This window comes from Salvelinus namaycush, chromosome 1 (genome assembly GCF_016432855.1).
Source record: "Salvelinus namaycush isolate Seneca chromosome 1, SaNama_1.0, whole genome shotgun sequence".
In the NCBI taxonomy this organism is placed as follows: Eukaryota; Metazoa; Chordata; class Actinopteri; order Salmoniformes; family Salmonidae; genus Salvelinus; species Salvelinus namaycush.
Window position 1 is genome coordinate 48,186,960 of NC_052307.1, and position 27,420 is coordinate 48,214,379.

At 42.4% G+C, this 27,420-nt stretch overlaps 1 protein-coding gene across 1 annotated transcript; it reads right to left on the reverse strand.

Moving 5' to 3' along the window:
* osmr (oncostatin M receptor) lies at positions 1–27,420 on the reverse strand. The gene is made up of 15 exons (XM_038998863.1): positions 27,300–27,420; positions 21,564–21,857; positions 11,198–11,327; positions 10,842–10,990; positions 10,449–10,627; positions 9,914–10,061; positions 9,741–9,823; positions 9,382–9,595; positions 2,665–2,850; positions 2,383–2,484; positions 2,096–2,251; positions 1,834–1,986; positions 1,026–1,107; positions 796–880; positions 1–561 (listed from the first exon to the last, which is right to left on the reverse strand). The coding sequence occupies exons 1-15, from the start codon at positions 27,418–27,420 to the stop codon at positions 1–3; spliced, it is 2,643 nt and encodes an 880-aa protein (XP_038854791.1).

A 27,420-nucleotide genomic window follows, 5' to 3' on the forward strand; every position in this document is an offset into this window, starting at 1 on the left:
TCAATGGCTTTGTCCATTCATATATGCAGTCATTGACTTAACTAATGAGTCAGTGGTGATGTATCCATCAATCTTCTCCAATAATGCCCCTGGTTGTAACTGCGGCCCCTCAGAAGGCTCGCTGGTGATGAGATTGGAGAGCTTGATTGGTGAGCTGGAGATGTCACTGCTGTCTGTGACTCTGATTGGTTTCAGCTCAATGGATTGCTCCGCCCCCACAGAGGGGAAAAAACTTCTGTTGGTGAGGCTTGTCTGGACTGAGCTATCCCAGACTTCTGTGGGTGACTGTGGACAGTACCCTTTTTGGTGCAGGTGTTGAGTAGAAGAGGATGAGCAGGAAGGTGAGAGGGAGGGCAAGGAGGAAGACATGGATGAAGAGTAGGAGGAAGGGTGCACAGGGCAGAATGAAGAGGAGGGAATGGTGGTGGAAGAGGAAGAAAGGTGGGGGAGTTTGGGGTGAATGAGAGGCGTCCTCTCTGACATGTTTGGCCTGACGCTCAGGATCTCGATGTCACTGCAGACACAGTCCCCCACCTTGAGACACCGCAGCCTCTCACTGGTCTGTAGATGTGATGGACAGAATAGAGGATGAATGGAATCAGGCGAGAAGTTGCACAGTCATTCTATCAGATTGCAAAACAATAATTGTGACTATAACATACTGTACATCCATTTATTCTCATCTGTTTAATTAAGGTAAATCCAAATGAGAGAAAACACCTCGGACAAAGAGGCAGTACTCATCAACTTCAGACCCATGAGACATATGAAAGCCTGAACAGAACTGCACGGTACCTCATGTAGGTGGCGGTCCAGTTCAATTGGTTTGATGTTCATCCCAGCCGGGTACCCAAACAGCTCCACTATACAACTCATCAGCCTGGAGGATAGCCACAGAGGTTAGACAGGGCTCACATTACACATTGACTGTTAAGGATGACATAGTGGTATGGAGGACCAATGTTAATCTTGAAAAATAAATTGTGCATGAAAATGTTGAATGGATAGTGTTTAAAGCTTCTCACATTTTCCAGAATAGACACAGGAGGATGGCGAGCCCCAACAGCAGCAGGAGAGGAGTTAAGATCTTAGCCAGGAGAATAGAGGCTGTCACAGGACACAGCAGCACATACTGTAACACCAGGTCATTACTACTAGGCTCAGAATGTCATGATCTAAAATACAAATGTGCTTTCAGATTTAAAAAGAGTGAGCAACACACCACATAATTGTGTGCTTACGGGACATTAGGCTTTATTTTACAGGTAAAATTTTGTCAAAATGTAGAATTCCACCTAAATAGACATACCCAAAAGTTATTATTTATCTTGAGAGAGCCATAAACAATACCTAGTAATTATTGTACTGCCAGAAAGATCAAAATCTCCCCTTTCTGGTAAAAAATATGTATACATTGCTGAGGTGTAGTCACTTTTGAGGACACGGAAGTGGGGGAATAAGGCATGAAATGATTGAAATGCTTTCTAAACATAGTAACAATCAAATCATAAATAACTTACTATAATATTTTCACTTCTCTTATAACTGTCAAATAAATATGATCATACTTAGTGACCGTGCAAAATTGGCACCATTTCATATAACTTATGACAGAGCGGCATGTGAAGCGGGACAACCAGAGCTTTCACGGTGTGCTGTGCCGTTCACAGAACGTTCTGTACACAGAAAAGTTGGTCTGAAACCAGTCCAGAACCACTCAAAGTCCCCTATTTAAGGGACTTAACGTTTAAGAGGTTTAATTAATACATTTCAGTATGAGCCAGTCTGCCCCTGCCCCTTCCCCTAGAGTGCTCCAGCCGGAGTTTGACTCACGGATTGTCTGGGTCTTGACAGTTACAGTAGTTTGCGGGCCTGGTCCAACATTAGTGAGTGCACTCAGATGGAAGGTGTACTTCTGGTGCTCCTGCAATCCTACTATGGTTAGAGACTTATTGTGGGGGTCCGCCACCGTCTTGGTAAAAGGACCTAGATACAGGAAACACTGTGTCAGAGGAACAAATCCTCTCATGACTTCTTTTAAATTGAATTGCTTGTTACCCATGTTGACATTGATGATACCCACTTGGCACATGACCTGGTGACCTCTGGGACCCTGTCTTGTGCATGGTTACCAAGTAACCAGTGATGAACCCTGGGTGAGAGTGGTCGTCCTCATGGTAACGCCACTCCAGTGTCACAGAAGAGGAAGTTGTTCTAATGGGCTCAACCAGCCTGGGAGACTGGACAGGCTCTATAGGTTGAGAGAAAGGAGGAAGAGAGAAAGAGAGGGGAAGGGGTTGAACATGAGAGAGACATCCCCTACAACTTTCACAAGCCATCTCTTACTTGTCACAACACATAATCACAACGTAACCCACTCACTGAGTTCCTGGGAGTAGCCAGTGCGGATCCCCAGTAGTTTGTCTCCTTCGTCAGTGCAGCCATATATATCAAAGGTGTACCTATGACCCGCTTTAAAATCCCCTGCAAAATATAAATATTGTAACTAAAAGGTAGTGCCAGTAGGCTTTAAGTTGAAATAGATTTTGGACAGTTTCCCTTTTGTTTGTTACTACTGTAATTACAGTATTACTACACAGCAACTTCATGTAAAATGTTACCTACAAGGGTAATGGTGGTGTGTGTAAACCTGTTGTGTGATACCTGCTGGTAGGGACACTGATGTGTTTCCCACTGGCACCCTCCTCCATTGCAGAGTGCAGGAAACTCCGCTTCCCACTGTGCACCACTCCACAGTGTACCCACAAGTGACAGCTTCCTGCTCTTTCCAGATGAGGTGGAAGCCTCCGCTGGCACTGCCACTCACACGCGTGGCATTCCGAAGATACTCTGGACGAAAGACAATACGAGAGCTAGAGACAGTCTCACTCACAGAACTGCTGTAGGCCCAAAGAAGAGCAACCTGTGTACAACTGTAACAGCAGTAAGACAAGAATGTTGGCTCAGTTATCAGCACTGGTATCAGCACAAGAATTGGAAAATATGTTGGTACAGCCGTTTTGGAACAGGTGTTGGCACAAAGCAGGCAGGTATAGAGGGCTTGCAGGTGACGTACGACGCCTCCTGGCGGCCATGTTGGAAGACCACCGCATGAATTCTTACGACATCAACAGCTGAGTGGCTGCCCCAAATTGCATGATAACAGTGCCTAAAAAAATTTACACCGAGGAGATAAGTCTCAAGAACTGTCAGAAAAGCAAAGAAACTGTTTTGCCTGTCAAGACCTGAACCCAGACAGCTGTCATTACAGGGTCTGCTCCGATAATTTCATCACTGGTAAGTCTGATTTCAAGTTTAGTTGTTAGCTGTTATGCTAACCAGGTGTTAAAAACAAGACCAAGTTAGCCAACATTAGCTAGTTAAAAAAACTTGTAGTCTAGCTATTAGCATGAGTCTCTTACATAGGCAGTGCATGAGTTTCAAGTTTTGGGGAAGCAACTTTTTCACCATAAAAATTAACCTTTAATAAAGCATTGCATGCATCTATCATTGCACTTGCATACTAATGTAAGCCTACTATTCCTAATTTGATGAGTAGATTGGGATAGTCATAATTGAGGCTATTAATGAGGGCTTGGTGGTGTAGGCCTATAGGCTATATCAGAGTCGTTTCTTTCCTTTGCACAAGAAAAATGTGGCGTTTGATAAACATGCAATTTTACTATACTTTATATGACTGGAAACAATATTTTTTAATACGGGAAATCACAGGGTAGCCTAGGCCTACTCTGTTGACTACCCAGACTATTTGCATTGCCCCCCCCCCCCCCCCCCCTTTACGCTGCTGCTACTCTCTGTTTATTTTCTATGCATAGTCACTTTAACTCTACCTACATGTACATATTACCTCAATTACCTCGACTAACCGGTGCACCCGCACATTGATTGACTCTTGACCGGTACCCCCTGTATATAGCCTCACTACTGTTATGTTACTGCTGCTCTTTAATATATATATATTTTTTTTACTCATCTATTTTATACTTAACACCTATTTTTCTTACAACTGCATGGTTGGTTAAGGGCTTGTAAGTAAGCATTTCACTGTAAGGTATACCTGTTGTATTCGGCGCATGTGACAAATAAAATGTGATTTGATTTGACACTGACAACAGATCAATTAAAATAACCTTGTCATCGAATGCAACCATGTAATCTAGGCCTATGAAAAGGGGATACACAAATGGTACAATATGACATCCATCTACCCTGGAGGAGGACATTATTTTCCCCAAAACATTCAGTGGCACTGAACCAATGATATTTTGAACTTTATTCAACTGAGGAGGTTAAATGTATGGACATCACAGCATGGGACAAATGCCTCAATGGCATAAGACAACCTGCTGTGTTGACTATTGGTTGTTCCAGCCCAACAATAGATTGAATCTTTATATGACACCAAAACACCTGAATGAATTAAACATAACCAAAATAATCAAGAGCCCTGATGGTATAGTTGACCTGAAAAAGTGATATTCTAACAGCTGGTGTGCTTTTCATTTCTTTATGGTAGGTTTACCAGCTGACCTCTATCAAGACACCCATGCCGACTGGATTCCCACTGTGAAGATGAGCAATGCTGCAGCAGCATCAGTTTTTACTTCTACTTCGCCCTTTTCTAAATATGGAAGGAGACGGTGTCATTGGCTGTGCTTTGGTCAATCTGAATGATTCTGTTGTGCCATTTGAGTAGAGCAACTTCAACTTGTCATCATGATAAAAGTGCCCCTTAAACCACATGAATCATAACATTTAATTTGGAACAACATGTAAAAACTATTGTTCATGATATTGTAAACATACTGTACTTTAATAATAGGCTATATTGTTGTATGGGTGAAAATAAAAGTATTTTGTCATCTCTGCTTTGCCCCATTGAATAAAAATGATTTCTTATAGCCCAACTATTTTCTTTCTTTATATTTTAAACAAATGTAGCATAGACAATGTAATTATTGTGGTAGACTTATGCAAAGCATCTTCATTATCACAGTAGCACCTCCAAGTGCCACTCAGACCTTCTGGGAGAAAAGTATCTAGCTTTACTAGGTGGTAAAAGTTGTGTGTGTGTTTTAAGATAAGGATCCCATTATCTCCTGCTTCCATACCTAGATTACAAGGGTTGGATTTTCTATGTCAGCACAAGGCATGTACAACATCTAGTATAATGATTAGCCTCATACATTGTCTACTGGTATCATTTTTGTATTGAGAAGATACACATTGTTTATATATTGTTGAGATACAGTGTATAAGTTCAGCTATTCTCTGCTTCAGATGCACTATGTCAAGGGGTGCATTGTAAATGCCCATAAGGCTAATGCCATCATATTGTAGGCCAGTGGTTCCCAACTCTGGTCCTCGAGTACCCCCGGCAGTACACATTTGTATTGTAACCCTGGACAAGCACACCTGATTCAACTTCTCGACTAATCATCAGGCCCTCAATGAGTTGAATCAGGTATGTTTGCCGGGTCTACAACCAACATGTGTGCTGTTGGGAACCACTGCTTTATTGCAGGATGGTGATCTGTGATTAATCAACATTGACACTAGTTCATCTTGAACAATAGTTCCCTTCAAAGAATCAACACTCATAAATGTCAAAGTGTACCGTACGATAACTCATATGTAAAGGTCAGACATGTTAGTAACAAGTAGGGTATTATTACAAAAGCATAATTTCAGGTGAACAAAAAAAACGGTAACAGTCTACTTGACACCCATACACAACACACTGTGTGATTCAGGCCGCTACTCCACCACTACCACATATCTACAGTACTAAATCCATATGTATGTGTGTATAGCGCGTATGTTATTGTGTGTGTGTATAAATGTGTCTGTGCCTATGTTTGTGTTCCTTCACAGTCCCCGCTGTTCCATAAAGTGTTTTTTTATCTGTTATTTAAATCTAATTTTACTGCTTGCATCAGTTACTTGATAAGGAATAGAGTTACATGTAGTCATGACTCTATGTAGTACTGTGCGCCTCCCATAGTCTGTTCTGGACTTGGGGACTGTGAAGAGACCTCTGGTGGCATGTGGACCGAGCACGCCCACATTCTCATCGATGGGGCTGCAGTGGAAAAGTTTGAGAGCTTGAAGTTCCTTGGTGTTCACATCACCAACAAACTATCATGGTCCAAGCACACCATGACAGTCGTGAAGAGGGCACAACAAAAACTATTCCCCCTCAGGAGACTGAAAAGATTTGGCATGGGTCCTCAGATCCTCAAAGGGTTCTACAGCTGCACAATTGAGAGCATCCTGACTGGTTGCATCACTGCCTGGTATGGCAAATGCTTGGCCTCCGACCGCAAGGCACTACAGAGGGTAGTGCGAACGGCCCAGTACATCACTGTGGCCAAGCTTCCTGCCATCCAGGACTACTATACCAGGTGGTGTCAGGGGAAGGCCCTAAAAATTGTCAAAGACTCCAGCCACCCTAGTCATAGACTGTCCTCTCTGCTACCGCATGGCAAGCGGTACAGGAGCACCAAGTCTAGGTTAAAAAGGCTTCTAAACAGCTTCTATCCTAAGCCATAAGAGTCCCCCCCTCTCCACACCACTGCCACTCTCTGTTGTCATCTATGCATAGTCACTTTCATTAACTCTACCTACATGTACTGTATATACTACCTCGACTAACCGGTGCCCCCGCACGTTGACTCTGCACCGGCACTGTATATATTGTTATTTTTTTACTGCTGCTCTTTAATTACTTCTTAATTTAATTTCTTATTCTTATCTGTATTTTTTTTTAAACTGCACTGTTGGTTAGGGACTCGTAAGTAAGCATTTCACTGTAAAAACAAGAATGTGTCGTTCTTCCTGGACATGACCTGGCTGGCAAACTACTGGGGTTGTGACGGCAACTCAAAAGTACAATTCTTGTCTTTCAAGATTTTGTCAGATATACTTGGATGTGTAGTGTCAGTGTTTGTTGCTGGCATGTCATCCCTAAGTTTGCTTATCTTGCCAATGAAAAATTCATTAAAGTAGTTGTCAATATCAGTGGGCTTTGTGATGAATGAGCTATGTGATTCAATGAATGATGGAGCCTAGTAGTCTTTTTTCCCCCAAAATGTCATTTAAAGCTTTTTACTATAATTCCTTATATAATTGATCTTTGTTTCATAGTATAGTTTATTATAATTTTTTATTTTGTTTAGACACATGATTTCTTAATTTGCTGTGCGTTTGCCAATCAGTTGGGCTGCCAGATTTACTTTCCATAACTTTTTCCTCATTCCTCTCAACCATACACTTTTTCAATTCCTCATCAATCCAAGGGGATTTAACAGTTTTTACAGTCATTTTCTTAGTGGGTGCTTGCTTATTAGTAGCTGGAATAAGCAATTTCATAAATGTGTCAAGTGCAGCTACTGGTTGCTCCTCATTATACACCACAGACCAGCAAATATTCTTTACACCATCAACATGTAAATCACTACAAAACTTATTGTATGACCTATATTAGGCCCAGCCTTTGGAACTTCAGTTTTCCTAGATATGGCTACTATATTGTGATCACTACATCCTATGGATTTGGATACTGCTTTAAAGCACATTTCTGCAGCATTAGTATAGATGTGATCAATACATGTTGATGATTTAATTCCTGTGATGTTTGTAACTACCCTGGTAGGTTGACTGTCAACCTGAACCAGGTTGCAGGCACTGGTTACAGTTTGAAGTTTTTTCTTGAGTGGGCAGCTTGATGATAGCCAGTAAATATTTAAATCACCCAGAAAATATACTTCTCTGTTGATTTCACACTTATTATCCAGATACTGACTGTTAGCACTTGGTGGTCTATAGCAGCTTCCCACAATAATGGGCTTTAAGTGAGGAAGATGAACCTGTAGCCATATTACTTCAACAGTATTTAACATTAGTTTATCTCTAAGCTTCGCAGGAATGTGGTTCTGAATATAGACCGCAACACCGCCCCCGCCGGAATTTCTGTCTTTTCGGGTAGATGTTATAACCATGTATTGCTACCACGCTTTCTTTGATTTCCACAGCGAGTGACGTACCTCCATTGTTGGTTGGTTGGGTCGAGAACAGCTCCGTTCTCCAGGAAAGGGGGAGACCCCTTCAGGTATGGAACCCTGTCGAGCACCGGCCAGTCGGCTGTAGAGAGCTGAAACGGCGGCCAAACTTCCAGACCAGAGCGGAGTCCGGCTACTGGGGTGGAAGAAAATGAAAAAGTAGGCGGGCGTGGGTTCCCCAGTAGCTTGTGTAGGTTTGCTACTTGCTTGCTAAGAGTAGCTGCTTCGCTCCTGTAGTCCTCCGCAAGCAAGCAGTTGCTACATTGAAAGTCAGCGTGGGTCCACATTGTCCCGGAACAAAGCAAAGTAAACACAGCTCCTGCAGTGCTGGAAACGTTCAATAGCGGCTTCCATTTGAGACTGCCGAGCCAACTAGGTTAGCTGGGTATTCGTGTCTCTCCCCCTATGCGGAATCTGGCAGGATCCCGGGACAGACAGCAGCGCTCACAGCCACTTAGCCTAACAGCCGCAGGATCCAAAATAAATACAATTATATAAAAACACTGTCAGCTTTTAAACCGAGGTCTTTAGTTCAGGTTTCGGCGTTCAACAGCGTTCTGTCACACCCTGATCAGTTTCACCTGTCCTGGTTATTGTCTCCACCCCCTCCAGGTGTCGCTTGTGTTCCCCAGTGTATTTATCCCTGTGTTTCCTGTCTCTCTGTGCCAGTTCGTCTTGTATGTTTCCAAGTCAACCTGTGTGTTTTCCCTTTCTCCTGCTTTTTGCAATCTCCTTTTTCTAGTCCTCCCGGTTTTGACCCTTGCCTGTTTTCTGGACTTTGTACCCGCCTGCCTGACCATTCTGCCTGCCTTGACCATGAGCCTGTCTGCCACTCTGTACCTCCAGAACTCTGATCTGGTTTTGACCTTTTTGCCTGTCCATGACAATTCTCTTGCCTACCCCTTTGAATTAATAAACATTGTAAGACTCCAACCATCTGCCTCCTGTGTCTGCATTTGGGTCTCACCTTGTGTCTTGATACATTCAACAACAATAAACATTTGTTGCACTCTGATGAAGAAGCATTTTAATCATCATAATCATATAAGCGAGATAGGCTTCTCCCGTACATGTCCGTATGATATTCATTAGTCAAAAAAGAGGGTGTCTTGTCCTGATCCTGAAATCTGCTCCTACATTCATCCCAGTCATCAGCAACAGAGCATTAGGGTAGGTGCATGTCGATTTGAGGACTTACACCATATTGACTCTGGTCATCCAACATGGCGCCTGGTGTGTTTGCTAGGTGATTTGTGACGCAACTGCGAGCCCTCTATTGCCACAGGTGTTGATAACTGACCTATTCTCTCCACCGGAGGTATGGTGATGTGGCCTGGGGGGGAGGAGCCAGGCTGAATAATAGCCTGGATGATCATGTCACATTGCCCTGGGCCAATGGAGATCTCAGTCTGTGTCTGCTCTCTGTCCCTCCACAGGATCCACTGGGACCCCTCCTGCCTCCAACGTACCTTGTAGCCCTGGATTTTTACACTAGATGCCGAGCCACTTAATTGCTGAGGAGAAAGAGAGAGATGTTCATGTGCTGAGATTTTATCAGCACAATGTAAGACCGGGTTCAACACTCAATAAACCAATAATCTGAAATGTCTTTCTCTCCTCGTCTCCTCTCTTTCATCTCATCCTGCAGTAAGGCCTCACCGGGGTCCAGAGCAGAGTGACGTTGCGCTGACCATGGGACAGCAATCTGACCCTCCTCCACACATCCAGCCTCACCAGGGAGTCTGCACAAAGAAGCAGGAAGAGGGTTCATCAACCCATCAATAAACCTTCAAAAAGAAGTAACTTCACCACTCCACTATGATTGAACTCACAGGTAGTGAAGTGCGTTGGTTGTGTCCACTCTCCCTCTAGGTTCCCTCTCACAGCACAGCGCGCCCTGGTGGCGTAACGGGTGTTGGGCGAGAGCTGCTCCAGGCTGACATCACAACGTTCGTCCAAGCCTCCATTGCACACCTGATGCTAACACAGCCACAGGACATGACAGAATGTCACTGGGTTTATATCAGACCCATGTGAAACACCTGGGGTGTATTCATGAATGCAAACTGCAGCAAAACATTTTGCAATGGAAAACAGTTTGCAACAAATAGTTTCCACTGGACAAATTCAGGTAGGTCCTTCCCCGTTTTGTCCCGTTTGCTTCTGTTTGTTTCCTTGTGAATACACCACTGATCCATCAGTGGTAGTGTGGTGTAGTTCAGTCTAGACAAAACATCACACATTTGAAGGATAGCCACTAAAAACATGTCAGATCGGACAAGAGACCATTCTGTCAAAGCTGATGAGCTAGTGTGAGCTATATTGATAATTACATTTTGTCACCTGTCAATGATTGTTTTTCCTCACCATGGATGTGCTCTGTAGGTCTGCTGCTTCAGCCAGGCTTGTCGGTCTCCTAGGCTCTACTGGGTCTGCTGTGACCTGGCAGAAGAGCTCCACCCCAGACAGGTTCCCCCTCACAACCCAGGACACGTTGGCTTCAGTCACCCCTGGACTCACTTTCACTCCCTCTGGGACTGGGAACACTTCACACACACAGCATGCAAATACAATAGATCTTATGATCTAGATACCACTGATGATCAAAACGTTGTCACACTAACGGTGGTATAGGAGAAAATTGAGACTTTTTTTCCAATGTTGTGGGTGCACACCAACATTACTCATTGAATGTTAGTCATAAACAGTGTTGTAATATAAGAGCTGCATGACATTTATCTCAGTATTTCCTGTCCTCACCTCTGTCAGTGATGTTGAAGCTGTAGCTTTGTTTCTCCTCTCCTAGCTGGTTTCTGACTACCACTGAGACATGATACCACTCTAAGCCTGGGACAGCCTGGAACCTGCAGGACCACTCATCACACGTAATAGGATCCTCACCAGTGTTCCTGCACAAACACAGTGGAGAGAGAGGTAAGAGATGTGACTGACACAGTATGATCATTATGCCTCCACGTGTGTGTGTGTGTGTGTGTGTGTGTGTGTGTGTGTGTGTGTGTGTGTGTGTGTGTGTGTGTGTGTGTGTGTGTGTGTGTGTGTGTGTGTGTGTGTGTGTGTGTGTGTGTGTGTGTGTGTGTGTGTGTGTGTGGACTCACTTTATGTGAAGGGTGTGTGTGCGTTTGTAGGGTTCATACAGGTTAGCAGGTCTACCAGGGTTCCAGGTGCAGATAACAGTTCTCAGGTCCTCAGTCCTGCAGCTCAGGTTCTCCGGCCTCTGAGGAGAAACTAGATCACAAACAGAAAGTAATGGTGAGGTGAACTAGAAAAGGTACATTTTTTGAAGAAAATGTATGTTCTTGCTTTAGTTGTCTTAAAGGCCCAGTGCAGTCAAAAACGTGATTTCCTGTGTTTTATATATGTATCCAACCTATGAAGTTAGAATAATACTGTGAAATTGTGCAAATGATAATAATGACCTTTTAGTGTAAGAGCTGTTTGAAAAGACCGCCTGCATTGGCCCTTTAATGGGGTATGTGGAATTAGAATGGAGCAACTGACTTAACACAGACATGAAACGTATTTACTTGGCTAGGTCATTCCTACAATCCAGTGCATTTTCTGTCCCCAGGAAATATTACCTCTTAGTGTAAAATGTGGATTCCAAAGGCCTTTAAATATAAAGTTAGGTGTCATTCAGCATAAAACAAAAAGCTATGGATCTCAAAGATAATTTTGGGATTTTGTTTTTAGTGGACGAAGGCGTTTTTGCCACGTCCCCGCTATTCATCAACTTCTAAATTATGAGAAATATAAGCTATTCAAAATCTTTCTTCATTTTTTTATAATCCTACTTAAAATCGCTCTTATTATCCTTTTTTTTCATGATTATTGTATTTATTATTATTATATTTAAGATTCTCTGTGTGTCCTTGATTTCACTTTCCACCCTGTTAGTTTGTAGTAAATCCTCTTTAAAAAAATACCCCCCCTTGAATGTTTTGGTACATCTACCGGAAAGCTTTGTTTACACCTATTCAGCATCGTTAACACCGTCTTAAGACTTAGCCCCACCCATCTCTTTAAGGAGTCATGTCAGGCCATGTGCTAAACAGAGTGACTAAGGTAGTGTAGTAAACAACCAAAGCTTTCAAGACTAAAAGTGCTAAAAGTAGTAGCCTACAATAAGGAAAAACTCCAGGTAAAAATACACTTCATCTAGTCCTTGGCCTATATCCTAGTCTGACTTTGAAAGTGTCCAGATAAAAATAATATATAAATATTTTATCATTATTAGATGAAGCTTACCCGACACACTTGTCTAAATTGATGGGTAATTTGAAGAAAATGCTATAACCACCCCCGAGCCACACCTACTAAGTGGATGGGTCACTATTGTCTAGACATGTACACATGTTCAGGAAATACAATAGATGGCTGTAATCACCCCCAGACACACCTGGCAAATTTGATGGGTCATGTAATAATCCGGCCGAAGTGGAGTCTTTCGTTTAGACATGTAGCTAGCTAAACAATGAACCGGCATAATACCAACTCATACTACTACCAATACAAACATTGTCATAGCTGTAGTATGAATCTGCAGGTAGCTAAAGCTACCTAGCTAACATTAGGCTATAACTAGCAATGCAAATGGATTTCTGATTTAAATAATATTACTACACAGATCATACACCTAACATTAGCTAGCTAGCCAGCAAGCTAACATTTGCTAGCTAACTAACAGTGTGCTTTAACTTGCAATAAAAACAACTTTCTGACAAAATTAGAAGCTTATATCTGAAAATGTAACTAGACTCTTACCCGTATACATGGTTGAATGCTTCACGGCAGACTGGAACCATTTAACTCTGTTTTGTTTGTAGCTAACGTTACATCTTGTTTGGCCAGCGTTGTGTCAAGTCACTCCGGTTCACACTGACCGTGGTGTGTGCCGAAAGTAGCCCATCACTTTTTCCAATTGATCTGGCGATAGCGCCTGCTAAATTCAGGATATCAATGTTGTTGAGAAAAGTAGCAAAACTTTTGTAGTTCTCGAAGACTAATGTTATATCTTTTAAAAACAGAGCGGTAGAAAGGACTGCCAACACATACTGAGCAGTTCACGTTATAAACAGAAGCGAGCTACATGGCCGACCAATCCAAACTCATCTCCCGGCATGTCCAGCCCATCCATTATCTCAGCCAATAATGGCTAGCGGGAAGGTTCCAACTTTTTCTGCACCTAAACCAACTAGGCTCATAATTTAGCAATTGTATTCGTATTTATGGATGGAATAGAAGTTTGTTATTAAAGCACATGAAAGTTCACATGTTCCAGAAGGCATTTCTGCCACAAAAAAAAAGCATTTAGATAAAAAATAAATGTTTACGTTCTACCTGGGGCGGCAGGTAGCCTAGTGGTTAGAGCATTGGGCCTGTAATTGAAAGGTTGCTGAATCGAATCACCGAGCTGACAAGGTAAAAATCTGTCGCTCTGCCCCTGATCATGTCAGTTAACTCTCTGTTTCCCGGTAGGCTGTCATTGTAAATAAGAATTTGTTCTTAACTGACTTGCCTAGTTAAATAAAAGGTTAAAAAAGTATTGATGTGTGACATATCCCTAGTTTCTTGAATCGAGTCACATATTGTGATCACTACATCCGATGGATTTGGATACTGCTTTAAAGCACATTTCTGCAGCATTAGTAACGATGTGATCAATACATGTTGATGATTTCATTCTTGCGCTGTTTGTAACTACCCTGGTAGGTTGACTGATAACCTGAACCAGATTTGCAGGCACTATACTAAATACTTATCTATTTTTCCATGTTTCATGTTGTTCATCTGTTTGTTTCACTCACACTGTTAGGCTACATTTTTTGAGAAAATGAATCAAATTTCTAAATGTTAAAATAGGTTTCATATAGTAGTTCAAATCCTCCAAAAGTGTTTATCATTATGCTACTGTCACTCCCACTGATTTATGGCTAATTTAGGTTCCAAATTTCAACCTTGTTAGGTTCCACCTGGAAAATGCACCTAATAGGGTGGAAATGTTGCTGAAAAATATAGTAAATAAATGACTAATGAAAATATTTCTTTCTTTTTGTATAATATATTAATATTTTATGTATATTTAGATACATATTTGTTACTAATTTCATTACAATTACTAATTACAGTTACATATGTATAAAAAGCCTGATATAAGTAATTGTAATGAAATGTATATATATAATTGTTATTAGTCATTGTGATGTAATTAGCGAGCAACAATGCATATATACTTAAGTGATAATGTAACGCTCGTCATCGGTGGAAGGAAGAGTGGACCAAAGCGCAGCGTGGAAAGTGTTCATGATATTTATTACAAGAAACACTCAAACAAAAATAACAAATCCAAAAACGAAAGCGAACAGTTCCGTCAGGCACAGACACTAAACAGAAAATAACACCCCACAAAACTAAAACGGAAAATCACAACTTATATATGATCCCCAATCAGAGACAACTATAGACAGCTGCCTCTGATTGGGAACCACACTCAGCAAAACAACAAAGAAATAGAAAGCATAGATTTTCCCACCCGAGTCACACCCTGACCCAACCAAACATAGAGAAAAATAGGGATCTCTAAGGTCAGGGCGTGACAGATAATGACATCGAAGCCGGTGTTTGAAAGACATATTGGCAAACTTAAATCGGACTCAACACTGCACTTTCACACCTGGACAAAACACCTATTTTATGTGAGAATGCTGTTCATTGACTACAGCTCAGCGTTCAACACGATAGTGCCCACGAATCGTATCACTAAGCTAAGGACTCTGGGACTAAACACCTCCCTCTGCAACTGGATCCTGGGCTTCCTGACGGGCCGCCTCCAGGTGGTAAGAGTAGGCAACAACACGTCTGCCACGCTGATCCTTAACACCGGGGCCCCTCAGGGCTGTATACTTAGTCCCCTCCTGTATTCCCTGTTAACCCATGACTGCGTGGCCAAACACGACTCCAACACCATCATTAAGTTTGCAGATGAAACAACAGTGGTAGGCCTGATCACCAACAACGATGAGACGGCCTATAGGGAGGAAGTCAGAGAACTTGCAGTGTGGTGCCAGGACAACAACCTCTCCCTCAACGTGAGCAAGACAAAGGAGCTGATTGTGGACTACAGGAAAGGAAGTTACTTGCTGTCCACATCACCAATGAACTATCATGGTCCAAACATACTAAGACAGTCGTGAAGAGGGCAAGACAAATCCTTTTCCCCCCCAGGAGACTGAAAAGATTTGGCATGGGTCCCCAGATCCTCAAAAGGTTCTACAAGCAGCACCATCGAGAGCATCCTGACCGGTTGCATCACCGCCTGGTATGGCAACTACTCGGCATCTGACCATAAGGCGCTGCAGAGGGTAGTACATCACTGGGGCCAAGCTTCGTGCCATCCAGGACCTATGCAATAGGCGGTGTCAGAGGAAAGCCCATAAAATTGTCAGAGACTCCAGTCACCCAAAGTTATAGACTGTTTTCTCTGCTACCGCACGGCAAGAGGTACCGGAGCACAAAGTCTAGGATCAACAGCTTCTACCCCCAAGCCATAAGACTGCTGAATAATTAATTAAATCACCACCGGACAATTTACATTGACCCCCCTCACTTTTGTTCACTGCTGCTACTCACTGTTTATTATCTATGCATAGTCACTTCACCCCCAACTACATGTACAAATTACCTCAACTAACCTGTACCCCCGCACACTGACTCGGTACCAGTGCCCCCTGTATATGGCCTCGTTATTGTTATTCTTATTGTGTTACTTTTTATTATTCATTTTATTTTAGTCTCCTTGGTAAATATTTTCTTAACTCTTCTTGAACTGCACTGTTTGGTTAAGGGCTTGTAAGTAAGCTTTTCACGTTAAAGTTTACACTTCTAGTATTAGGCACATGTCACAAATAATGTTTGATTTGGTGTAGTAACCAAAAAAGTGTTAAACAAATCCAAATATATTTTATATGAAATTCTTCAAAGTAGTCACCCTTTCCTTGATGACAGCATTGCACACTCTTGGCATTCTGGAATGCATTTCAATTAACAGGTGTGCCTTGTTAAAAGTGAATTTGTGGAATTTCTTTCCTCCTTAATGTATTTGAGTCAATCAGTTCTGTTTTGACAAGGTAGGGGTGGTATTTGGTAAAAAAATTGGTAAAAGACAAAGCCCATATTTTGTCAAGAACAGCTCAAATAAGCAAGGAGAAATGACAGTCCATCATTACTTTAAGACATGAAGGTCAGTCCATCCGGAAAATTTGCAATCACAAACACCATCAAGCGCTATCATGAAACTGGCCCTCATGAGGACCGCCACAGGAATGGAAGATCCAGAGTTACCTCTGCTGCAGAAGACAAGTTCATTAGAGTTACCAGCCTCAGAAATTGCAGCCCAAATAAATGCTTCTCAGAGTTCAAGTAACAGACACATCTCAACATCAACTGTTCAGGGGAGACTGTGAATCAGGCCTTCATGGTCGAATTGCTGTAAAGAAACAACTACAAAAGGACACCAATAATAAGAAGAGACTTGCTTGGGCCAAGAAACATTCGATTTGTTTAACACTTTTTTGGATACTACATGATTCCATATGTGTTACTTCATAGTTTTGATGCAAATGGTAGTCCCACTAAGAGCAAAGCAGATTGGAAGGTGTATCGCTGCAGAATGCTGTGGTAGCCATGCTGGTTAAGTGTGCCTTGAGTTCTAAATAAATCACAGACAGTGTCACCAGCAAAGCACGGCCACACCATCACACCTCCTCCTCCATGCTTCACAGTGGGAACCACACATGCGGAGATCATCCGTTCACCTTCTCAACTGTCCTCCGGCTACATCATTGTGCTACTCACAGTGCTGTTGAGGCTACTGTAGACCTTTGCAAAATAGTGTGTTTTAATCAATTGTTTGGTGACGTGAATATATTCAGCATAGTTTTATCTAAAAAGGACAACATTTTAAATGTTTTACAATTGACATGTTTATGAAATTCACTGAGGAGGATGGTCCTCCCCTTCCTCCTATGAGTAGCCTCTACTGGTTCAGCCCTGTTATTGCTTTCCACCCTGTTAAAATAATAATTTGACAATACCATCAAATGTTATGCATTTTCTGGCAACTTGAAGAGGTCAACTTAACATGTAAAAAGGTTGACCAAGTTCTATTGTTATTCACTATTATTTGAGAAAAATAGGCTGCAAATAAAGCGCTGGTTCTGATAATAGCATACGTTTCACTCAATAATCATTGTTTTATAATTATTTTAAGGGGGAAAAATGAATGTTATGGGTTAAGGGACATTTGATGTCTTAGAAAATCTAAATCTAGATATATGCTGTACATGTATTGTTAACACTTTCAGATAGTTACATGCTGACCAGACCGGACACGTCGCGTGAGCGAGCGTCGCAAAATAAATGTAGAAATCCATGTTATTCAATTATTGCACCCACACTGCTCGCGAGCGTCTGCGACGCCAAGGGCTAAAATTGAAATCATTCCTATTTCTGACGCAGATCGCGCTGCAAGTCCTGCCTCTCCCATCTCCTCATTGGTTTATAGAAGCAGGTACCCACGTGCCATCTCCTCTTTGGTTATACCCACGTGGGTGATCGAAAGACGAACTGTTTTGCCGGTAGTCGTGGTAATACAATGAAAGTTTAGATGCGATCACCATATAATTTAAACGATGAAAAAGCCTGGAAGGAGGAGAGATGACTAGAAACGATTCGGTTGGCCGTTTTATGTATGGATTAATTGTCGGAGTAGAGGTCCTTGTGCATTTCAGGTAAAATAACAACTCAATGTTTATATCCCAGGACAAATTAGCTAGCAACAGCAAGCTAGCTAAATAGGACAAATTAACGTTAGCTAGCAAGTGCAAGCTAACTAGCTAAATTGCCATACATGTTTAATGCTTTTCGACCTGTCCCCAAATTAATGTCATTGGTTCAGAGTTTGTTTTGATATTTTAACCTGCGTGTCGTGATCGCGTTTGGTGTGGGGTGGCAAAATACATTTATGCACGATAGCGCACGATGGCGCACGCGCACAGCCGGTTTGGGTTCCGTGTTAGTTTATGTCCCTAACAGGGAGGAAATATCTGATGGTCAATGTTTAAACAATCTGCCTATAATTATTAGGATTTATGTGCCTGAGTTTGACCAATATGTTTTTCTAAGTTTCAAACATGTCCTTTTTCTGACAGAATTATATACACTGCTCAAAAAAATAAAGGGAACACTAAAATAACACATCCTAGATCTGAATGAATGAAATATTCTTATTAAATACTTTTTTCTTTACATAGTTGAATGTGCTGACAACAAAATCACACAAAAATTATCAATGGAAATCAAATTTATCAACCCATGGAGGTCTGGATTTGGAGTCACACTCAAAATTAAAGTGGAAAACCACACTACAGGCTGATCCAACTTTGATGTAATGTCCTTAAAATAAGTCAAAATGAGGCTCAGTAGTGTGTGTGGCCTCCACGTGCCTGTATGACCTCCCTACAACGCCTGGGCATGCTCCTGATGAGGTGGCAGATGGTCTCCTGAGGGATCTCCTCCCACACCTGGACTAAAGCATCCGCCAACTCCTGGACAGTCTGTGGTGCAACGTGGCGTTGGTGGATGGAGCGAGACATGATGTCCCAGATGTGCTCAATTGGATTCAGGTCTGGGGAACGGGCGGGCCAGTCCATAGCATCAATGCCTTCCTCTTGCAGGAACTGCTGACACACTCCAGCCACATGAGGTCTAGCATTGTCTTGCATTAGGAGGAACCCAGGGCCAACCGCACCAGCATATGGTCTCACAAGGGGTCTGAGGATCTCATCTCGGTACCTAATGGCAGTCAGGCTACCTCTGGCGAGCACATGGAGGGCTGTGCGGCTCCCCAAAGAAATGCCACCCCACACCATGACTGACCCACCGCCAAACCGGTCATGCTGGAGGATGTTGCAGGCAGCAGAACGTTCTCCACGGCGTCTCCAGACTCTGTCACGTCTGTCACATGTGCTCAGTGTGAACCTGCTTTCATCTGTGAAGAGCACAGGGCGCCAGGCGAATTTGCCAATCTTGGTGTTCTCTGGCAAATGCCAAACGTCCTGCACGGTGTTGGGCTGTAAGCACATCCCCCCCTGTGGACGTCGGGCCCTCATACCACCCTCATGGAGTCTGTTTCTGACCGTTTGAGCAGACACATGCACATTTGTGGCCTGCTGGAGGTCATTTGTCTCCTGGTAGCGCCTCCATGCTCTGGACACTACGCTGACAGACACAGCAAACCTTCTTGCCACAGCTCGCATTGATGTGCCATCCTGGATGAGCTGCACTACCTGAGCCACTTGTGTGGGTTGTAGACTCCGTCTCATGCTACCACTAGAGTGAAAGCACCGCCAGCATTCAAAAGTGACCAAAACATCAGCCAGGAAGCATAGGAACTGAGAAGTGGTCTGTGGTCACCACCTGCAGAACCACTCCTTTATTGGGGGTGTCTTGCTAATTGCCTATAATTTCCACCTGTTGTCTATTCCATTTGCACAACAGCATGTGAAATTTATTGTCAATCAGTGTTGCTTCCTAAGTGGACAGTTTGATTTCACAGAAGTGTGATTGACTTGGAGTTACATTGTGTTGTTTAAGTGTTCCCTTTATTTTTTTGAGCAGTGTATATATACAGTTGAAGTCGTAAATTTACATACACCTGAGCCAAATACATTTAAACTCAGTTTTTCACAATTCCTGACATATATTCCTAGTAAGGATCACCACTTTATTTTAAGAATGTGAAATGTCAGAATAATAGTAGAGAGAATGATTTATTTCAGCTTTTATTTATTTTGTCACATTCCCAGTGGGTCAGAAGTTTACATACACCCAATTAGTATTTGGTAGCATTGCCTTTAAATTATTTAACTTGGGAAAAACGTTTCGGGTAGCCTTCCACAAGCTTCCCACAATAAGTTGTGTGAATTTTGGCCCATTCCTCCTGACAGAACTGGTGTATCTGAGTCAGGTTTGTACGCCTCCTTGCTCACACGCTTTTTCAGTTCTGCCCGCAAGTTTTCTATAAGATTGAGGTCAGGGCTTTGTGATGGCCACTCCAATACCTTGAGTTTGTTGTCCTTTAGCCATTTTGCCACAACTTTGGAAGTATGCTTGGGGTCATTGTCCATTTGGAAGACCCATTTGCGACCAAGCTTTAACTTCCTGACTGATGTCTTGAGATGTTGCTTCAATATATCTACATAATTTTCCTCCCTCATGATGCCATCTATTTTGTGAAGTACACCAGTCTCTCCTGCAGCAAAGCACCCTCAGAACATGATGCTGCCACATCCGTGCTTCACGGTTGGGATGGTATTCTTAGGGTTGCAAGCCTCCCCCTTTTTCCTCCAAACATAATGATGGTCATTATGGCCAAACAGTTCTATTTTTGTTTCATCAGACCAGAAGTCATTTCTCAAAAAAAAGCACAATCTTTGTCCCTATATGCAGTTGCAAACCATAGTCTGGCTTTTCTATAGCGGTTTTGGAGCAGTGGCTTCTTCCTTGCTGAGTGGCCTTTCAGGTTATGTTGATATAGGACTCGTTTTACTGTGGATATAGATACTTTGTACCTGTTTCCTCCAGCATCTTCACAAGGTCCTTTGCTGTTGTTCTGGGATTGACGTTCATCTCAAGTAGACAGAATGCGTCTCCTTCCTGAGCGGTATGATGGCTGTGTGGTCCCATGGTGTTTATACTTGTGTACTATTGTTTGTACAGATGAACGTGGTACATTCAGGCATTTGGAAATTGCTCCCAAGGATGAACCAGAATTGTGGAGGTCTACAATTTTTTTCTGAGGTCTTGGCTGATTTCTTTTGATTTTCCCATGATGTCAAACAAATAGGCACTGAGTTTGAAGGTTGGCCTTGAAATACATCCACAGGTACACCTCCAATTGACTCAAATGATGTCAATTAGCCTATCAGAAGCTTCTAAAACCATGACGTCATTTTCTCAAATTTTCCAAGCTGTTTAAAGGCACAGTCAACTTAGTGTATGTAAACTTCTGACCCACTGGAATTGTGATACAGTGAATTATAAGTGAAATAATCTGTCTGTAAACAATTGTTGGAAAAATTACTTTCTGTCAATCACTAAGTAGATGTCCTAACCGACTTGCCAAAACTATAGTTTGTTAACAAGAAATTTGCGGAGTGGTTGAAAAACAAGTTTTAATGACTCCAACCTAAGTGTATGTAAACTTCCGACTTCAACTGTATATATATATATATATATATATATAAAGCAAAAGTTATGAGGTCCAAAAGGCACCATAATGACCCGGCTAACATATGCCTAGGACAATGTGAAGTGCTTTAACGTTTGCGAAATCTGCTATAACATTGTAATGAAGGCCTTATGACAGAGGTCAAGATGGGAGAGAAAATACTCCTCCATACTAACAGCTGATGAAGTTGGAGCAGTAGGTGTTCCTCTTCTCTGTTGTATCCTCACACCAGGAGTACACCCCGGAGCCGGATGCTTGTGTGATGTTTAGGTTGTGGACAGCAATGGCTGTGACTCTGTGAGTGATGTTGATCAGGGGGTAGCTGGTGGTGGAGTTGAAGGTCATATTGGTGACGTGGATGCCTCTAGGAGGGACACAGCAGAACAAGATAGTGGAGCCCTCCTTTAACACCTGCTGGTAGGGAAACATCTTGGTCTTTTTCCAAACTCTGTCCACTGTGTCTTGGGCACCTGGATGGGGAAGGAGGAGATATAGATTATTAGGGGTCCAAGCCCCCGAGGGGCTAAAACCAATTAAGGCTACTCCTCCTAAAATGTTTATTCAAATGTCACAAATATTGATATAAATGATGTATGTACTCATGTGATATTAAACATGACATAATCAAGTCTATATCTCATTACTCAAGGCTGCAGTGTCTGTGACCCTATCTGCTGTATGGTAGCTTGACCTGGACCTATCATGTCTGTTGTTTCACCAATTAACATGATTTATTTTTGTACTATTTCCAAGCATACCCAAAACAAACCAATACATTTGTCCAATAATTTGTGCAATAAGCCTGGGGACGAGGTTAAACTTTACAAGTTTTACATAAATATTACAAAATGAATCAAGCAAAAATCCCCAGCCTCTAGCAAGAGTCTTGATTGAGCAACTTTGATGAGATGATAGTTAAAAAGAGAAGAGGAAAAGGAAGAGGTCTTCTTTCTTAAAAATGGCAACGCACAGAGATCTGATAACATGACAAGTGTTAGAAGCATAGCCTTTTCTAACAGACATGAACAACTACATTTTTCACCATAATTTGTCTTCCATTGGCTCCAGTCACTTGGGTCTGCATGGCTGCAGAAACGTCGTATTCTGATTGAATGGTCAGCACATTGTAAAGGCAGAGTAGACACCCAGGTCCATGTTAACGTGGAGTCACTACCCAAAGGACAGCTACTCACTTTACTCTATATGATAGAAATCAGAAATGAAACACATCATGAAAACACAGAACAGCCAAATCTGACTGGTATTACTAATTTTAACTGTCATGTTTATTGTCCTACTGGCATGTCTTTGTTTATTGTCTTGCTGTCAAGTCCTTTCCTGTGTACATACAGTGCATTCGGAAAATAATCAGACACCTTTCCTTTTTCCACATTTCGTTACGTTACAGCCTTATTCTAAAATGGATAAAATGTTCCTCATCAGTCTACACACAATAAAACAGGTTTTTAGAAATGTTTGCAAATATTTTCATAAGTATTCAGACTCTTTGCTATGAGACTCGAAATTGAGAACAGGTGCATCCTGTTTCCATTGATCATCCTTGAGATGTTTCAACAACTTCATTGGAGTCCATCTGTGGTACATTCAATTGATTGGACATGATGTGGAAAGGCACACACCTGTCTATATAAGGTCCCACAGTTGACCGTGCATGTCAGAGCAAAAACCAAGCCATGAGCTCGAAGGAATTGTCAGTAGAGCACTGAGACAGCATTGTGTCGAGGCACAGATCTGGGGAAGTTACCAAAAAAATGGGATTCCCGAGTGGGGCAGTGGTCTAAGGCGCTGCATCCTGGTTCGAGTCCAGGCTCTGTCGCAGCCGGCGGCGACCAGGAGACCCATGGGGCGGCGCACAATTGGCCCAGCGTCGTCCGGGTTAGGGGATGGTTTGACCGGCAGGGATGTCCTTGTCCCATCTCGCTCTCGTGACTTCTGTGGCGGGCCGGGCGCATGCACTCTGACACGGTCGACAGGTGTCTGGTGTTTCCTCCGACACATTGGTGTAGCTGGCTTCCGGGTTATTCGGGCATTGTGTCAAGAAGCAGTGTGGCTTGGTTGAGTTGTGTTTTGGAGGACGCATGGCTCTCGACCTTTGCCTCTCCCGAGTCTGTACGGGAGTTGCAGCGATGAGACAAGACTGTAACTACCAATTGTTTGCCAAAAGGCACCTTAAGGACTCAGAACATGAGAAACAAGATGATTTCGTCTGATGAAACCAAGATTGAACTCTTTGGCCTGAATGCCAAGCATTACATCTGGAGGAAACCTGGCACCATCCCTACGGCGAAGCATGGTGGTGGCAGCATCATGCTGTGGGGAGGTTTTTCAGCGGCAGGGACTGAGAGACTAGTCAGGATCGACGGGAAAGATGAACGGAGCAAAGTACAGAGAGATCCTTGATGAAAACCTGCTCCAGAGCGTTCAGGACCTCAGACTGGGGCGAAGATTCACCTTCCAATAGAACAACGACCCTAAGCACACAGCCAAGGCAACGCACGAGTGGATTCGGGACAAGTTTCTGAATGTCCTTGAGTGACCCAGCCAGAGCCCAGACTTGAACCCGATCGAACATCTCTGGAGAGACTTCTAACCTGACAGAGCTTGAGAGGATCTGCAGAGAGGAATGGGAGAAACTCCCCAAATACAGGTGTTTCAGAAGAATCGAGGTTGTAATCGCTGCCAAAGGTGCTTTAACAATGTACTGAGTAAATGGTCTGAATACTTATGTAAATGTAATACTTCATCTAAAAACCTGTTTTTGCTTTGTCATTATGAGGAATTGTGTGTAGATTGATGAGGGAGAAAAACAATGTAATCAATTTTAGAATAAGGCTGTAACGTAACAAAATGTGGAAAAAGTCAAGGGTTCTAACTACTTTCCGAATGCACTGTATACAGTAATACAAGACAATGGTTCTGCTAGGAAACAAACACATACATAATCAATCAATTGGACAAATGGCCTGAACTGTTACTCACGTTGTGAACGATAGTGAGGTTGTCAGTGCGTCCGACCTGTATTTCATAAGTATCACCGCTTTCCCTTGCTAAACCAGTGTGATTGACCAGCCACTTCACCACAAGGCTCTGTGTAGCAACATTAGCCCGCAGCTCAGAGATTATTGGCCGAGGAGGTTTACTGCCTGCTAAAAAAACATATAGCTAGCTCACTTATAGGCATGCTCTCAATTTAACAATCCCATCTGTTTCTGTGTAGATCATACATTTCATCTGACTGTTAATTGCTATGTACACTTACAATACTATACAACTTTGAGTTGACCTTTGACTTCATACAAGAAAGGTCTTACCTGATTCCAAGCAAGATCCATTTAGATATACAGAGGAAGTTAAAAGGAACAGAAGCACATGAATAAACCAGGATATAACGCAGTGCATCCTCTAACCTCTCAGAGCAAACTGTGCTGTTCAAATTAATGATACTAGTAAAAGTGCAGGTCTTATGTTGCTGCAGGTTCTTGTAGCCTCTGTTCCTGCAGACCGGTGTTCATTCACAGTCCACGCTGACTGACTGTGAGTTGACGTCCAGGAGTGAGTCAGAAGTAGTTATGATATTGACATTGGGCACTGTCATTGTCAGCCGACGGGCTCAGTATTGAGCAATCATGTGGTTGTTTGAGTAGGAGTTGGGGGGACACTAGAGGGCACTGTGGTAAAGCAGGCTTCAGGACGAAATCTGTCCAATGGCAGCCTGTTGATGGTGTGAGTAGCATGAAGTTGCCCCTGGAAACTGATCTAAGGTCAGTAAATGATCTGGGGAGGACGGCATTATGTTGAAAATGTATTATTACTGAGTAATTGCATCAGCTATTATATTGATAGTATCCTGGCACGAATGGGAACAAGACAACATGGCTAGTTACCATGAGGTAGAGCCTATGTAAAACTGTAAACTATTCACACAAAATAAAAATGCTATACAATTGCTGGTTATGCATTTTATAGTATTTAGTTAATATGGCACAAGGCACAGGTTTCTTTCAATTATACATATATTACAACTTAAGGGGGAAGACATCCATATTACACAACATCAACAAAAACATAACATTATACAATGTGTCTTCCGCATTTAACCCAACCCCTCTGACAGTGCAGGAATACGTCACAATAAATAACAAACAAACCAACTAAAAATAAACCAACATACATGTCATCTGTATTTCTCTTTAGAGTAATAAGCAACGTATATTAAACAAACTACATCTTGACAATGGACATTTGGCACATAGTAGAGTATGGGTGCTGAGGGTGCTGCAGATCTGGATAAAAATAAAAATATTAATAAACATTTCCACTTTGCTAGTCCTGTATTAGGGGACCGATATAGCCATCTATAGCGCAGCACCCCCCACCCCCAAACATCTTCCCAATGCCCCTAGTATATAAAAACTCAAAGAGATCCCCAAAACTCCCCCCAAAATGTGCATGTCATCAGTAAAAAAATGTACTACATTTTTTTGCGGTGCACTGAAAGTGCTTTATCTTGAAAACTTAACAGCTGATTAGTGAACCAAATACTCAAATATAGTTTTTGAACAAACTACACCTTTAACACTTTTATGGGAGTGCCCTGCATCCCTGTATTTCAACGAGGGAAATTTAGACCATCATAAAAGTGCAACTAGTTTTGACAAGGGAAGCACAATAACACAAAGCGCACCAAATTAAAATACCTATAGTTTTAAGGAGCTTTTGGGCACAAAGGAAAATTGGTTTGAGTATCCAGTAAAGAGAGGGTTACTTACAAAAAAACACATACTGCACTCCTAGAATTAATGGCGACTCGAGGAACCCCGGAGATCCTCAAGGATCACCTGGAGTTCCTCAAGGAATCATTGCTAGTCAATGGTTCATATTTGCACCTTTGGTTAGTTAAAAGATCCTTGGAGGAACCTTTAACGTTGCAATGTGACAACAGGTTCCTGGAGGAACCATGTAGTGGAGGCGTGGCTTACTTAGGTCGTGGCGATAACATGTATATATTTTTTAAATGTCATTCCTGTTCATCTGTTCTGATCTATTGTCATCACACGTTAAAGTTGAACACTGACAGTTTTGTAGCTTCAATGAGGCTTACAGAGATTTAGGAGTTCCTCGAGAGCCTATGCAATTCCCAAAGTTGGAATAGTTACAATGTATTACTATATGTAATCAGCTATGTTTATATTATTATTATGAAATTCTTATTAATATTATATTAGAATATGTAACATGCATAAATATTGAAGGAAATTTGAAATGTACAAACTTAACATGATGAACAGGAATGACATTTAATCTCATGGGTGCCTAAAAATAACTATCTGAAACCACGCATCCAATCTTCAAAGAGGCTGCCACCTCTACAATATATATACAATATATATAAAATATATATGTATTTTACCCCCTTTTTCTCCCTAATTTCAAACTTGTCTCATCGCTGCCACTCCCCAACAGGCTCTGGAGGCGAAGGTCAAGTCATCCGTCCTCCGAAACATGAACCGCCAAACCGCGCTTCTTAACACCCGCCCGCTTAACCCGGAAACCAGCCACACTAATGTGTCGGAGGAAACACCGTTCACCTGATGACCGAGGTCAGCCTGCAGGTGCCCGGCCCGCCACAAGGAGTCGCTAGAGCGCGTTGAGCCAAGTAAAGGCCCCTAGCCAAACCTTCCCCTAACCCGAACGACGCTGGGCCGCTCTATGGAACTCCTGATCACGGCCGATTGGGATATAGCCCGTGATCGAACTCGGGGCTGTAGTGACGCCTCTAGCACTGCGAAGCAGTGCCTTAGACCGCTGCGCCACTCGGGAGGCCCTATCATATATTATTAAATTGATTCAGAATTGAACCCCTCCCATCACAAAAAGGTTCCAGTTCGAACCTTTACACAGGGGTTCCTCGAAGAGGGGTTCCTCAAACAACCTCTTTGAACTGGAAAGGTTCCGCTCAAAAAGGATCTTCCAGGCAGGTTTACTTCTAACAGTGTGTACAAACAGGCACAT

Bases quoted from the DNA above. Each gene is read 5' to 3' on its own strand.
- osmr (XM_038998863.1), bottom strand. From the start codon at position 27,420: ATGTGCCTGTTTGTACACACTGTTAGAAGTAAACCTGCCTGGAAGATC. The intron at 10,062-10,448 runs GTGAGGAAAAAC...TGGCTGTGTTAG, and splicing joins ACCTACAGAGCACATCCATG to CATCAGGTGTGCAATGGAGG. The intron at 2,851-9,381 runs GTCAGTTATCAA...TCTTTCGTCCAG, and splicing joins ACCTCCGGTGGAGAGAATAG to AGTATCTTCGGAATGCCACG.